Genomic DNA, 16,552 nt, shown 5'->3' on the forward strand with positions numbered 1-16,552 from the left:
GCTAGACTCATTTTTCTATCCAGTCGTTATTCAGACGCCTCTGCATTATGCCAGTCGCTGCATTGGCTGCCCATCCACTGCAGAACTAAATTTAAACTCCTCTACCTCACTCACAAAGCTCTGCATGGCGCTGCACCACCATACATCGCCTCCCTACTGTCAGTATACCACCCAGCCCGCTCACTCCGATCGGCTAACACACTAAGACTAAACACCCCTTTAATACGAACCTCTCATGCTCGCCTACAGGACTTCACTAGAGCAGCACCCATCCTCTGGAATGCTCTACCCCAAGGCATCCGGACAATTCCCGATGCACGAAATTTCAGACGTGCCTTAAAAACGCACCTCTTCAGGGAAGCATACCAAATCTCCTGACCTAGTCCCTCGCCCCTCCCTATGGTGCTGTACCCTGTTTGCCTTCTGATAAATGATTTGTACATGACATTTCCTATTGCCTGTGTTCCCCACCCCCTGCACCTCCTGTACCACCCTCAACCCATTTGTGTCTAACCCAATGTATCTCACATTGTAATTGTTGTATTGTTTTGCATTTATCCATGCCTGAAAGCGCTGCGGAATAAGTTGGCGCTATACAAATAAAGATTATTATTATTATTATTATCTTATGCTAATGATATTGAGTGCATAGAAAAACATAGATGACACACTTAAATCAAGAGGTTCACCTAGAGGACTTGGGTTTTCCCAATGTCATGTTTTTTGCTTTGCACTACAGATAGTCCCCGACTTGCGAACATTCGACTTACGAATTTCGCTAGATACGAACTATCTGTTCTGCACAGTATGATGTAATGCTATGGCATTATATCATACTGTGCAGGGAGCGGACAGGCTTCTATCAAGCCTGATAGAAGCCTGTCCAGTCAGATCGCGGCTGCTAGGCAGCTGGGGACCTTCTGAAACGCTCTAGGGCTGTCTATGCAGAGCGCCTATCAAGCCGTGCGCTTGATAGGCACTCTGCATAGGCAGCCTTGGGGCCTTTCAGGAGGTCCCCGGCTGCCTAGCAACCGCACAGCGTCCCGCGATCTCATCGTGGGACGCTGTACGGGCCCCCTGAACGTCAGGTGCCGGCTGTTTCTTACAGCGGGCACCCGGTGGCAGCAGTTCCGACGAGCCGCGCCACTCGTCAGAACTGTTAACACTTTAAATACCGCTGTCAGAGCGGTATTTAAAGTGTTAACAGTTCCGACAAGCGCCACGGCTCGTCGGAACTGCTGCCGCCGGGTGCCCGCTGTAAGAACAGCCGGCACCCGACGTTGTATGGAGCGGGATCCACCCGCGATCCCCTCCATACAACCATTTGTTCGACTTGCGAACAAAACGGACTTGCGAACGGGCTCCCGGAACGGAACCTGTTCGCAAGTCGGGGACTAACTGTATGTTCTCCTACAATACTATGTTCAATTTAATATTTAAAGTGCTTTTAAACATTACTGCTATGGATATAGAAACCCCTACAATAGATTATCTAAAGTAAAGTAACTGGAAGCACTTCTTAAAGTCAATTTGCACCATACATAGTTATTTGATAGATAGAACATTCATAAATCTATAAGCACATACAGTGATCCCTCGTCTATCGCGGGGGTTACGTTCCAGAGACCCCCGCGATACGTGAAAATCCGCAAAGTAGCGGCGTTATATTTACACAAATCAATCTGTCGGGTGAACTGACAAACAATCGCAAAAGTGAACGAATCATGTGCTTTTTAGCGACGGTAGTTTACACGCAACGAACAGCAGTAGCCCGACTGCCAGAAGCCTTAGAAGGTGCAGAATGTTTGGGTGGCATCGCAGGGCTTGAAATACAAGATGTACTATAAATGCAAACTTGCACAAACTTTTCTCTTATGGGCATGCATGGGTACAGTGCAGGAGATCAAACAGACTGATGCTATGATCAGTGAGCCAATCAGCACCCAGGATACAGAACACATTCCATCAGCCAATAGAGTGCCATGTACAATCTGACGTTGGCAAGCGCTAGTGGCGTACTGTATTTCCTGTATGTACCACAAAATTCTGTGATATAGCGAAACACTCTGTGAAAACACAACTATATATGGTCTATCTAAAATCGGCGATGCAGTGAAGCCACAATCATTGAACCACGATATAGCGAGGGATCACTGTATATCAATGGGCAGGCATTGCTATTTTCTCTATGTCGGGCGTGTACAACTTTTTATGGTCTGGGGCCCATATTACTGAGCTACTTTCAAGGGCCGCAGGGGTATTCCCATCTGAGTCCTTTATGGTATATATCTCAAGTATATACCAATAAATCCCAGTAAGTTCCACTTCCAGGACTCCCACCTATTGGGAAAATGGGGGTTACCTTCCCTTGCAATCAGCACTCCAGAGAGGAGCGGACTATGCATGTGGCTCTCTACATTGTAGCTGATGGATGTCGAAGTAATGGTCTGGCATTTCCTAAGTCCTATAAACTACAATGATGTCTCTAACTCATATACACATTTCTGAGCTCCAAATGGGTCAAGAGACATTATTCTCCTTATATATAGGCGGCACAGACAAGGCTACACAGTGCAGCCTTAGTACTTGTCCGCTCCTGTTGCCCTATTATGTGTCACTCCCCTTCACCCTAACATGGACTTTACATGTGAGCAGCCACGCAGATATGGATTTTCCTGTGTCCAGCTAATTGGGGCCGCACTGAATGGCATTGTGGGCACCCTTGCTCTAAGCTATACAGTAAAGAGCTAAAAGCTTCATATCCTTCAGACAAGTAGAATTATTTGGCACATTGACCAAACTGGAATGGTGTCTCACCTGTTTTCCTTTTCAGAGTACACAGCACAGGAATATTACTAATAGGCATTTTCATGTATATAATGTGTAGGTTACATTCTAACACATGTACATGATCAAACTGTATTTTCAGCATTGTCCATTAGACATTAATAATGAGTTTCCATTTCTCCTCTTCTCCATTGCAAAACCACAAAGATAGGGATGGATTTGACTACTGTTTCTCAACTTTAGTCCTCAAGTAAACCTACTATGTCATGATTTGAGAATATCCTATAGACTGAAAACCTGCAACAATTTCTTACACATTGACAATAATGACATCACATGTGCAATACTAAGGAGATCCTGAAAACATGACCTCTTGAGCGTACTTATGGACTAGAGTTGAGAAACAATTGAGTTTGACAACGTCCGTGGAATGTGGTAGTTTGACCGTACCCTTCATCTTTACACTCATATTATACATAAAGTCTAATAGATGATTTCCAAGTCAAGAAAATTATTAAAACAGCATGGGTCAGATGTATGTTTATTCTACATGACAAATAGGGCCACATGAAATGGTTACATATATAAATTGTATTTTATAAACAGGATTCAGTCTAAAAATCCCTTAGTAACATCAAATTTGACCCCAAACACTACTCAAACCTGTCTACTGTCATATGACATGGGGGTATTAGTGTATCTTGATGCCACCAGGAATTCCTGGTGGAGTCAAGTTTGACAGGGGGGTGACGCCCCCTGTCCGTGATTGGGTGGACAGTTTGCTCGTTTGCAGGTCCTGGCAGCCCAGTAGCAGACAGCGGAATATGTTTTACATGGAAGCTGTGGCGCCGGCTATATTGGCGCATCCGTCAGTGCAACAGCACTCCCCGCCGCCAATGCCGCAGAATGCGGCACCCACCTCTGTGTTTAGGCGCAGAGCGAGGTCGACAGCAGAAAGGCCAGACCGGACTGAGGCAACTTTCCTTGCAGCAGTAGGCCGACAAGCGTGGCTCCCTCTTCCAAAGACATGTAAGGGAGAAATCTGTGCCAGCAGCATAGGGGGGAGAGACAGTGACAGACGCCGGGCCCAGACTGCAGGCTGTGAGTGCAGGGAGACCACAGCGGCGCGGGGCACTCACTGACAAGCCCTCTCCAGCAGACAGCTGTAGGCAAGTGCGGCGGGGGACTGTCACTGGTAGACATCGGGCACAGACAGCAGCAGCAGAACAGCAGGCAGGGCAGAGCGCGGGGAAGGGGGGTAACAGCCAGGTACCTGCAGCCAGAGCGCTGGAGCTGAGCGGCGTCCGCTTGTATAAGAAAAGCAAGGTAGCAGGATCTTCAGCTCTTGAGCCAATCAGAAGCTAGAGGTGTGGCAGGGGGTGTTCCTCATCCAAGCCCTGTCAAACGCCTAGCTTCCGGTGGCGCCAAGATACACTAATACTTGACATGGGATGGATAAAATGCATTTATACACAATTCATGTAATAAAGATCAAATGTTGGTTACTTTAAATTATACAGATATAGCAAAGTTTAACTTAACACTTAAACAAATGTTCTGTGCCTCAGTTTATTTGCCCTTTCAATCATTTTTGTTGGGTTGAGACACCAATGGCCTTTCAATGGTATTAGATAAGATAACTTGTCACAGAAAGTTATCATAGTCAAGTTAAACTTTGCTACACCTGTACATTGAATTCAACAAGAGAGAAGGTATCAAGATGATGTACGTTATGAAATAACATATCATGCAACCCTTTTCCAGACACCATGGATGTTCCCTGTACTGCGCATGGCAAAAAGATCCAGCTATGTATAGAGTATATAAAATTCCATCTACTACACATGAGGTCATTCCCAGAGAGGAACAGTTTGTATTCTATTACAAGTACAAACTCTAATATAAAAGGAACCCAAATCTTTAAAAAGACCCACTATGCATGCAAAGTACAATATGAAAACATCCCATGGTCAGTAAGTCCAAATGTCATTTAAATCCAAAGTGGAACAAGATTGTAATAGGAACATTTTATCCTGCAGAACTAAAGAGCACTATACAATCAGCAATAGTATAAGATACTAAATAGGGCAACTGAAGACCTGGTGCTCTCTAGTACGAATGGAAGAAATATGTTCTAGTAGTTTATACATCTTCCTCTGATACATGTCTGTAGAGAGAAGTGATTTGATCATTCTTCCATTGCACGATGATGTCACCTGGTTTTACATCCTTCTTGAGTTGAGCATCCTCATGTGGTAGGTTCTCCTTCTCCAACATCAACACAGCCTGTTTCTTATTGGAATTATCTTCTTTGACATTCTCCTTATACGTACCATCCCTTTTCCTTTTTCTGTACAATGAAGAATAAAATAAGTAAGGCATCAGAGTAGGCTACAGAGTAGAAAAGGATTTTGAGGTATGTCTGATACGTAATAGAGTACATGAGAATGATAGATTGTAAGTCCATCAGACACATTAAAACTAGAGATGAGCGAGTATACTCGCTAAAGCACATTACTCGAGCGAGTAGTGCCTTAGCTGAGTATCTCTCTGCTCGTCTCTAAAGATTCAGGGGGCCGGCGCGGGTGACAGGTGAGTTGCGGCGGGGAGCGGGGGAGAGAGAGGGAGAGAGAGATCTCCCCTCCGTTCCTCCCCGCTCTGCCCCGCCGCTCCCCGCCCGCTGCCGGCCCCCGAATCTTTAGAGACAAGCAGGGAGATACTCGGCTAAGGCACTACTCGCTCGAGTAATGTGCCTTAGCGAGTATACTCGCTCATCTCTAATTAAAACCACAGACAAATGAAACATTAACAATGATTATCTGGTGACAATATATTAAGCAACAAATGAGCAGTCAGTTCTTGATGTTGGTGGGTTGGAAGCAGCAAAAATAGGCAAGGGTACGAATTGGAGAGACTCTGAGAAAAGACAATTTATGCAGGCTAGATGGCTGAGTCAGAACCTCTCCAGAATGGAAGGTCTTGTAGGGTGTGTCTGGTATGTAGTGGTTAGTACTTACCAAAAAGATGGAAACTGGTAACATGGTCATGGGCACCCAAGACTAATTGATACATGCAGTGGCGCCCATAGGGTGCATGCGCATGGCTAGACCACCTTTTAAACAGCAAGCACATTCACCTAGCTTTTCTATTCCTGGCAAATCTCGATAAGCTTCTGTGTATTTAAAGCACCCTTACCAACTGACATTTAATTCCGTTTGGTATGCAAAGGTGCATTCCAACTGTGATTGACTCCTGGTTTGAGCTGTGCCTGTTCTACTCAGCTTTCCTGTCTTCTCCATTCCTGACCATGGTTTGTTTTTGGACCACACTGTGCCTGCCCTTAATCTGAGCTTGCCATAATGCTATGCAAGTATTCTGCTGCTTCCACCTTATGTAGAAAGTGGATCTTCTGACATCGCCCACTGCCACAGATTTTAAAACTTATTGCTCTCCGTTTGCTTATTGTAAACAACCAGATGAAAGAGCTGGTCCAGCATAGAAACGCATTGTCTTGCGTTTAATAAAGTTTTGCTGTCTACCCTGCAGTGGTCTTCGTCTTAGCACGCCCCAGTTTTTCTTCAAGTTCCTCATGGAGATAGAGGAGGAGGCACTAGCAAGACTATTAGCAGGAACAAAAGTGTAACCACCTGTGTGCTGCTTACCTCCTCAAATATCTGCTGACCCTGGGCCATGCTCATCGTTGTGTGCTAAGTAAATTCATGGATGGTGCCCCTTGGTCATTCAATACTAATATCCCCTGCTGGCTTAAATCTGCTCAATTCCCCAATTCAGCAGCATTGTAGAGCTTCTTGGTAAGCACAGCTGGGACTGGATGAGCACCTTAAATATTCCGGCATCTTATAGTTTATAGTTGATCTTGACATGGCGCTACAAAAATTGTTGTAAAATTGTAGAATTTTTGCTATAATTTAGCACAAATTATGGCAAAATTGCAAACTGCAGAGCTGCAGCATGACTTTTATGAGATCATAGTCATATGACAAAGGCCATGCAAAGTAGAAGAAGCTTTGGAGGAGACCGCTGTATACTGTGGATGGTAACAAGAATTAGGCAGCAGGACGCAGGGTATGAGAGAGGGAATATGAGAAGTGTTTAATAGGGGATGTGGGGAGCAAGGTCAGGCAAGAACTTTGGAGTGCCTCTTGTTTAAACATGTATTGAATGCTTTTAACCCTGGACTACCTTGTGAGTACTATAATAAAGACTCTCTGGTATTGTTAATGGATATACTAACAGTCTGTTCAAGCAGTCAGAATACTTCATTATATTAACACTATGGATCCAGCATACTTTTACCATTGGTAAGGTTATCCCTAAGTTTAAGCAGTCAAATTGAGGCGCAAGTTCAGGAATATTGCACCTTTTAAGTAAAGAAATGTTAACGCTTACCTATTGTTTAAGATATTCTTCCCAAGAAGGAATAATCCCAAACACAATCCAAGTATGGATAGCACCAGGATAGAATAGTTCCAGGCTGTTACTGTGAATTGAAACAAAAAGTATTACAGAATTTTACAAACCAACTCTATCACTTCTCATCTCTCTATATATAGACTACAGACCAATAATGTTTTCTATAAGTAATCCCGAGCCTCACGCTAGCTGTTGCATTTCTCAAATATCCCAGGGCTAACCTTAGGTTGGTTGGTGCCCTGAGTGATACCTTCTATTGATGCTCTTTGCCTTATGGTTCACCATATGGTGCCCAAATATCAAAAATCATACAGTATTGAAATAACATTGCTGTGAGGAGCTTGAAGGGAATCTATTGGGTTGTACATATAGTCCTATCTGTGGGCAGTTTGTTATAGAGCAGGAGGAACTGAGCAGGTTGATATAAAGTTTTGAGGCAAAAGATTCAGTATAACTTGCAGTTTTTTTTGCAATTAAAGGGGCTACCCAGTTGTAAACTACTGATGGCCTATTCATAGGTGGATCGGCGAGGGTCCACCACCTGGGACTCCCGACGAGTGACTGCAGACTGGGCCTTAGTGCTCATACACTGAACTGATATCTGCTGGATCAGAGAGCTTCCTTCTCACTGCAGTGGTCAGGCTTGGTATTACAGGCACTGATGTGAATGGGGACTTGGCTTGCAATACCAAGCTTGGCCACTGCAGGGAGATCAGAGCTGTCAGCTTACAGTTGATCCGCAAAAGTCAGAGACGGTGGACCCTCGACGATCTACAATTAATAGTCTATTCTAAGGTTAGGCAATCAGTAGTTGCCAGCTAGCCAACCCCTTAAAGTTTCCGCTCTGTGGTTAGGAGTCCAGTGTGTGGTCCTATTCAGTTATCTCTATATACACACTGATGTCAATCACTGATTAGGACCGCCCACTGGACTCCTAAACAGAGAGCAGGGATTTATATGTAAAAAATATAAGTAATTTTGTGGCAAAATATGTAGTATTATATATCAATCTGTTCAGCCCCTCCAGCTCTATAACATGCTGCCTGCAGATCAGACATTATATTCAACATTGCAATAACCATGGAACAGTTGGATCCATGCAGCGCAATACCGTGGAACATTAAGTGTGAGATTACAGCTCATATACCCCTAAGGCCAAACCTTCATTATTGCACTCTGCTTACCGTTTGCTGGGTCAATCAAAGATTTGCTCAAAATACAAGCTAAATTTCAATCTACATTGATACTTACAGTCTCCGGTGCGATAAAAGTAAATAGCTCGCTCCAGATTCCCCTGTCTTTCAGCAGCTTCGGCCATCGCCTGATCCTCCCCACTACTTGCGTCAGCCATGCTTGCAGCTATCAGTTAGTCCTGTAAAAGAGGATAGGAGCAGCACCTTCAAACATCTCTATTGCACAAGCATTGGGAAAAAATTGGAAGAAATTGTATGGAATAAAAAAGGGTCGCATATATCTAATAGTACAGTTGAGCTGTAATGCCGGACAACACCCAGGGGCAAGAATGATCAGGGCTAAGAGCCAGAACCTATGTGACATTGTTTTTGGCAAACAAAGCCGATTATTAAAAGAGGTGATCTCAAAGACAGGTCCTGCCTACATGCCATATTAGGTCCTGCTTAAGGCCTGAGTCCCACAGGCGACAAAGTCGCGGGATTTTCTTGCGATGTGAAAATGCTACAAATCGCATGTATGTGAAGCCCATGCTTTTCCATTGGGTTCCTTCACAATTGCGATGCTTTGTAGCCTGCTACATTGTGAATCAAAAACCTCGCAGGTCCCACGATATGCCCGCAACTTGTGAGGTTTTGTAGCCCATGTTTCCCTATGGAGCCTTCATCTCTGTTGCATCGCATCGCATGAAAACGCGGTTTTCGTGTGGTGCAATGCAACTTCAACAGTAAGAAATCCTACTGTCAAAGCCATAACCTAAGCCCTAGCTGCAGAAAAAAAACCAATACATCACTTTAGAAGCACTGTCTGGCTCCGCTGCATCTTCTTCCTGGTTCTTGGCACTGTTCTTCATCATCTCTTCTGGACGGGGATTGAAAACTCTCTGCCTCTTGGAAGCACTGCCTCTAATTGGCTGAGCGCTGTGATGCTTAGCCAATCAGAACTCAGTGAATGGCCGTAATTGGTTCATCGAGTGTTGGCTCTGATTGGCTAAGCATCACAATGCTCAGGCAATCAGAGGCAGCGCTTACAAGAGATAATGAAGATCAGTGCCGGGCACCGGGAAGAAGATGCAGCAAAGCTGACAGTGCTTCTAAGGTGATGTATTCTTTGTTTATTATTTTTTCCTACAGCTAGGGCTTATTTTTGGGGTAGGGCATATATTACAATCCTACTCCCCCCTGAAGTGTTGCTATAAAGTTGCGTGAATTTGTAGCACCACAAAATCATGGTATTGGCGCGAGAATACGCAGTGATATCGCACGGACCACCGAAGCAATATCTCTGTGATTTTTTTGCAGTGATATCGTGTCGCCCGTGTGCAGGAGGCTTTAGACCCACCTTTTTTAGCCAGGGCGAAGACAAGTAGATTTCACTTCCCAACATTGAAAAGGGTAAAATCTGCCGTGAAAATCCGCAAGAAGAAATAGTCTTGCTGTGGATTTAAAAATTTGCGTGATAGATCAGTTCCCGTGCAGAAAAATGGCACTGTGTAGATAAGATCTGTGATATCCGATAACTCCAACCAAAGAGACCATGTGGAATAGAAGGCAGAAGAGATGTTATTGTCTGAGGCCCTGGTCCTTGATTGTGGCATCTTCAATTTCCAGAGTTTGGGAGTAATGTGTTTCATAGGCAAAATAAAATGTCTAAGGGTGCGTTCAAACGTTGCGGAAACGTGAGCCCAGGAAACGCCGAAAGATAGGACATGCTGCGATTTTTTTCCTGCACCACGATGCAATGCGGGGAAAAAAAAAAAATCGCTCATGTATATGACCCCATTAAAAGAATGGGATTAATAGTCGTGTGAGATTTGAGCCCTTTTACACGGGACGACCTGTTGAGTGCAGATGCCCAACAAGTAGTCCCAGCGATAATCGTCCTTGTGTTTTACCCAGGAACGCTCATCGGTAGGGAATGGAGCTGGATCGGGTCACAGATCATTCCCATCTGCTCATCTCTATTCACAGTAACCAGGCAGTCGTTCATAAGTGAGCAACTACCTGTTTACACAGGATGATTCGTCATTCAGTTTTCTGCATACAAACAAAATCTTGTTCTTCGCTCAGTCAGGGAATGCTGAATGCAGGAATCTGAACAGTTTATCAGCCCGTGTAAAAGGGTCCTAAGGTCAGTTTCAGTCTGCAAACACCCCCTTATCACTCTTGCTCACTTATTGACTCTCTGCTAGGTATTTGTCCACCAGGTCAGCCCTTGTGACTTACAGTTTTCTCTCTCCGTTTCCCTTTCTCTTGTGCCAAGTAAACACACCCGAGGTGAATGAACAGTACGACTTTAACCCAGAAATCTCTCACATGAACAGGCAGTGTGATCAGTAAGAAGCAGCACTAACCCTGTGCAAGGCAGTGGGTGAAGGGGAAACTCTGATGGGATTTGGGGTGAATCTGAATAGGTCACACATTAGAAAACATTTGTATGATGAAAATGACTTGATTACTTTAGCTTTGACTAGCAGATGTAGCAGTCAAGTTTGCCATTTGGCACAGCTAAAGAAGTTAATGTAATTTATTTAAGGTAAACTCACTGCAATGGCGAATTTTGTTGTTGCACATCTGTACAATTTTAAACAGGAACTGTCATGTCCTCTGACCAGCGGGGCAGGCTGCAAATCTTTACAGCCATGTCCTCGCTGATTCCTCCAGAGGTTTTATTTTTCTTCTATACCCCTATTTGCCTGCAGTCGTTCTGGCTACTTTTGAAGCTCGAAGCTAGTCTACTGCCAAATGAACAGTTTCCATTGGCCGGTGTAAATGGATGACAAGATGCTTGATTGACACTGGGTAGAGGAAACCGCCCACTTGACAGTAGACCACTGGGAAGTAACAGGAGTGAATACAAGTGAGCGGAATGGGGGGGATAGGAAGAAAATAGGAATCTGTGGGATGTGGAGCCCATCCCACTGGTTAGAGGATGTGACAAGTTCTCTACTAAGATAATTGATCCATAGGAATTATGATACAGTAATTCTTCAGAATGTTGTTAGCATAATTGCAGATAACATTTTGAAGCATATTTCCATACATCTTAGTAAATTAATTGAAATTAACCATAGGATCTAGATTTTTCAGATTCATGTTTAAACTTTCAAAACGCACAGTGAGCTAATCCTTCTACTATAGGCCCTGTGCCGAGAAATTGTCTTGGTTTTCCCACCATAACCACTTTCATAGTGTCAGCAAACCCTAGAGCAGTGTTTCCCATCTCCAGTCTTCAGGGACCCCAACAAGTCATATATTCAAGATATCCTACAGTAAGAACCCCTGTGGCAATGGCTAAGGTACTGACCTGTTGGGGTACCTTTAGATTTCGAGTTTGGAAGCACTGCCCTATACTATAGAATTTTCCGATTTCAATGTCTAATCATGAAGAGTAAATTTAATATTATGCACATCTTCATAGAACTTAATATTATGCACATCTTCATAGAACAATGAATGGCCAAGAGCTGCCTGTGATTGGCTGAGTCCTGTGACCAATCACAGGCAGCACTTAGCTGTCATTCAATGAATGGCTGAGTGCTGCCTGTGATTGACTAAGCCAATCAGATACAGCCCTTTCAAATCCCCATTGAAAATCCCCGCATACTGAAATAGAGTCAGAGCAGTACAGGGAGAAGACAGGCTGGATGCGCCTGAGCCCCGGCGGCTGAGGAGAGGTGAGTATATATATTTTTTTATTTTTAACACATTCTAAGCAATGATTTTCAGGGAAGGTCTTATATTTAAAGCCCTTCCTTGAAAATCCCTGCAGGTCTTGCCGGCAGGTCATTGCTTTCAGTGGGACTGCAGAAGCGCCGGTCCCATTGAAAACTATGGGAGAACATCGTGATCCTCTGCCACTGCTGTGACGGCTGTGACAGGGGATTCTTTACTCCCGCCGGGGATGAAGAGATCCTCTGCCACAGCTGTCACAGTGTTCAGTGACAATGGGACTCCCCACAGGCAATATTTACATGGCAGCGGAGGAGAGATAAGTATATATAGATTTTTTTTTTTTTACACAAACCACGGGTGATTTTCAGTTAAAGGGGTTGTCCCGCGCCGAAACGGGTTTTTTTTTTTTTTAACCCCCCCCCCCCCGTTCGGCGCGAGACAACCCCGATGCAGGGGTTAAAAAAACAAACCGCTCAGCGCTTACCTGCATCCCGGCGGTTCTGCTCCCTCCGTGGACCGCAGCTCTTCTGTGCGGTCCATTGCCGATTCCAGCCTCCTGATTGGCTGGAATCGGCACGTGACGGGGCGGAGCTACACGGAGCCGGCATTCTGCACGAGCGGCTCCATTGAAGAGAGCAGAAGACCCGGACTGCGCAAGCGCGGCTAATTTGGCCATCGGAGGGCGAAAATTAGTCGGCACCATGGGAACGAGGACGCTAGCAACGGAGCAGGTAAGTAAAAAACTTTTTATAACTTCTGTATGGCTCATAATTAATGCACAATGTACATTACAAAGTGCATTAATATGGCCATACAGAAGTGTATAGACCCACTTGCTGCCGCGGGACAACCCCTTTAAGGGCTTACATTGCAAGTCCTTTCCTAAAAATTACTGCAGGGGTTGCCGGCATCCTATTGTGTTCAATGGGGCCCATTGAAAGCAATGCTGCACAGACCTGCATTCACACGTGTTTGTGCACGTACATGGGTGTGCGGTTTTGTGCGCACCTATGTACGGCACATGCACATGCTCGTGTGAAGGCACCCTAAGGCCAGTCTGATGCCAGCATAATATGGATGTGTTACAGATGACATTACAACTGTATGAGCGTATGCGTAAAACGCTCAGTATATAACGCAGCGTTTTACTGCTGGTGAGCAGGCATATTACTCTGTAAGGCAATGATTTTGCACTGCGCACGACAGCGTATCTCACGCATGCTGTTATGCGCAGTCTGACTTGTTTCTTTTTAATTTCCCGCTCTTTCATTTTGCATATAGTTGCAACCTTGCATGTAAACGCCACACATTTGCAATTTAATTGCGTATGCACAGTGTTTATTACACGCTCGTAGTGAACAATAGGGCTACATCACGCACAGTATGTGGTAAAATAGAACATGCTGCGGTCTATTTTTACTCGTGAATTATATATAATAAAAAAATGCTAGTGTGAGTTGGTCAATGAAAATCAATGTACTTTCATTGATTCTATTCACCGCGTATTAAGTAAAAAAGAAGGGTGAGAGAAGACTTAGTAGCTGTCTGCAAATATCTGAAGGGCTGTCACAGTGCAGAGGGATCAGCCCTATTCTCATTTGTACAAGGAAAGACTAGAAGCAATGGGATGAAACTGAAGGGAGGAGACACAGATTAGATATTAGGAAAAACTTTCTGACACTGAGGGTGATCAATGAGTGGAACAGGTTACCACGGGAGGTGGTGAGTTCTCCTTCAATGGAAGTCTTCAAACAAAGGCTGAACAAATATCTGTCTGGGATGATTTAGTGAATCCTGCACTGAGCAGGGGGTTGGACCCGATGACCCTGGAGGTCCCTTCCAACTCTACCATTCTATGAAATTATGCTTCTGTGAGCCTGCCCTTAGATTTACATTAAGTCTGTATTAAGGTCTGCAAAACACTGACCAAAAACAGAGCTAAAATATGCTCATCTGAAATCTGCTGAAAAGAGATAAAAAAGTCGTATGCACCCCAAAATGGTATCAATAAAAACTACAATTCATCATGAAAAACAAGCCCCCACACAGCTTTATCCATTGTAAAATAAAAAAGTTATGTCTCTCAGGGCTCCTGCACACTGGCGAGAGCGATATGGGGATGTGATTGATGCCCCGATATCGCTCTCGCAATCCTTCTTTAAGCCCTGGATGTGAGGGAAACAGCCTCCCATCCTGTATGAATGGGACACGATCGCAATCCTCTGCCACTCCACAACAAGGATTTTTGAGGGTGGGGGTGGGGGAGCTTGAAATATAAGCCACCATCCCCCCACCCCCCGAAAATAATAAATAAGTGTAAAAAAAAATGAAAAAAAGAGAATACATCACCTGGGAAGCACTGTCATCTCTGGCACGTCTTCCTGCAGGTCCCGGCACACTTCTTCTGCTGCTCTTCTGGGCAGGGAGAGTTCCCTGCCACTTCTGTCACACAACAGTGGCAGAGGATTGCGATCCTCACCCATTGATTTCAATGGGACAGGCGCTGCTGCCGCCGGCCCCATTGGGAACAATGGGCGAGAGCGCAAAAATAATGGACATGCCGCGATTTTGTTTTAACGCTGCATCACAAGCGTTAAAACATCGCAAATGTGCATGCAGCCATTTAAAGCCATTGGCTTTATAATTTAGCGATTTCTAAGCACAGGGAAATTGTGCGATTCCCTCGCAAGTGTGAAGCCACCCTCAAACTGCAGCGATAATTAAATTAATATTCCAAACCGGTCTTTATTGTGCAAAAGTTAAAAAAGTCAAAAATATATACAGAATGTTGGTATTGCCGTAATTGTACCAACCCACTACAAAAAGTTATCATGTCATTTAGCCTGCATGAAGTTATCATGTCATTTAGCCTGCATGGTAAACGCCTTAAAAAAAGTTAGAATTAGTGTTTTTTTTAACTCTGTAAGGGCTCCTTCACACTGGGGAGTGCGATATCGGGCCGTGATTCATGGCGCAATATCGCTCTTGCCATTCATGTGAAAACAGCCTCGCATCACTGCGGGGCTGAAAGGGAATTCCAGCAGCAGCTGTCACAGCCGCGGCAAAGGATCGCGGAGTTCTCCCATTGCTTTCAATGGGGCTGCCGCTGCTGGCCCTATTAATAGCAATGGGTGATATTGCAGAAAGACAGGACATGCTGCGATGTGTTTCCCGCATAACATCATGGTTATATGCAGGAAAACATCTCTAATGTGAATGAACCCATTCAAAAGAACGTGCATCACAGAAGGGAAAATCAAGAATTAAAAACAATCACAGAAAAAGGCCGTTACTTACTGAGTGAGGAGTGCATATAGATGCATACTCCTCTCACCATGCAGGTAGCTGACTACCAAATGGAGGAGCCAATAACACCTGTGCAGGACACCGATAAGACAATGACTCACACTGCCTCCTGATAATGAGGGGGGTGGATGCTTGGCGTATACTCCCACACATAGTGGATACAGGGTGCCAGACCATTCTGATATATGTAGTTCACCATGCAGACCAGCAACCTATTAATGACGCCATGATAATTTGGCGGGTTGCCCTGCATATCCATCAGTGAACCACATTGGTACTGTCATTAATAGGTTGCTGGTCTGCATGGTGAACTACATATATCAGAATGGTCTGGCACCCTGTATCCACTATGTGTGGGAGTATACACCAAGCATCCACCCCCCTCATTATCAGGAGGCAGTGTGAGTGGCTGTCTTATCGGTGTCCTGCACAGGTGTTATTGGCCCCTCCATTTGGTAGTCAGCTACCTGCATGGTGAGAGGAGGATGCATCTATATGCACTCCTTACTCAGTAAGTAATGGCCGTTTTCTGTGATTGCATTCAAAAGAACGTGTTTCATATTTGTGTGAGATTTGTGCATCTGGCAATGCACAAATCTCGCTTGATTTTCACACCAGTGTGAATGCATCCGAAAATAAGGGAGATGGAATAAATCCTCCACAGTGCCACCTATTGAAAGGCAGCATTCCTTCGAGTCAAAGTGGGACTTTTTATACAAGTCTTGTTACAATGACTGGGAATCAAAAGCAAAGCCAGACTCCATGTACATACAGCTGTTTCCAGGTTATTGGCCATCATCAGTGTACAGTAGGAGTCTGGCTTTTGCTAGTGAGAGGCCTGGGACAGGGGTCAGAAACGCTCTTTTCTCCTTAGGGAGAGCAACTATATACTATAAACTAAGTGAGGAGACTCAAATGGCCATGCACGCTCCTCTGGGTAATATGCAAATAAGGGAGATGGAATAAATCCTCCACAGTGCCACCTATTGAAAGGCAGCTATTTGATTCCCAGTCATTGTAACAAGACTTGTATAAAAAGTCCCACTTTGACTCGAAGGAATGCTGCCTTTCAATAGGTGGCACTGTGGAGGATTTATTCCATCTCCCTTATTTGCATATTACCCAGAGGAGCGTGCGTGGCCATTTGAGTCTCCTCACTT

The 16,552-nt window shown here is 44.6% G+C and overlaps 1 protein-coding gene across 2 annotated transcripts in view; it reads right to left on the bottom strand.

Annotated features, from left to right (window-relative positions):
- Positions 1-3,339: 3,339 nt before the first annotated feature.
- Positions 3,340-16,552, bottom strand: part of SLC51B (SLC51 subunit beta) — a 62,506-nt gene continuing 49,293 nt past the window's right edge. For both annotated transcript variants that reach the window (XM_066592902.1, XM_066592901.1), the window contains exons 2-4: positions 8,473-8,593; positions 7,198-7,288; positions 3,340-5,137 (exon numbers count right to left, since the gene is read on the bottom strand). In XM_066592902.1, the coding sequence (XP_066448999.1) occupies positions 4,930-5,137; positions 7,198-7,288; positions 8,473-8,572 (399 nt within the window). In that variant the 5' untranslated portion in view covers positions 8,573-8,593 and the 3' untranslated portion in view covers positions 3,340-4,929. The remainder of the gene's footprint in view (positions 5,138-7,197; positions 7,289-8,472; positions 8,594-16,552) is intronic.

This window comes from Eleutherodactylus coqui, chromosome 2 (assembly GCF_035609145.1).
Source record: "Eleutherodactylus coqui strain aEleCoq1 chromosome 2, aEleCoq1.hap1, whole genome shotgun sequence".
NCBI classification, from domain to species: domain Eukaryota; kingdom Metazoa; phylum Chordata; class Amphibia; order Anura; family Eleutherodactylidae; genus Eleutherodactylus; species Eleutherodactylus coqui.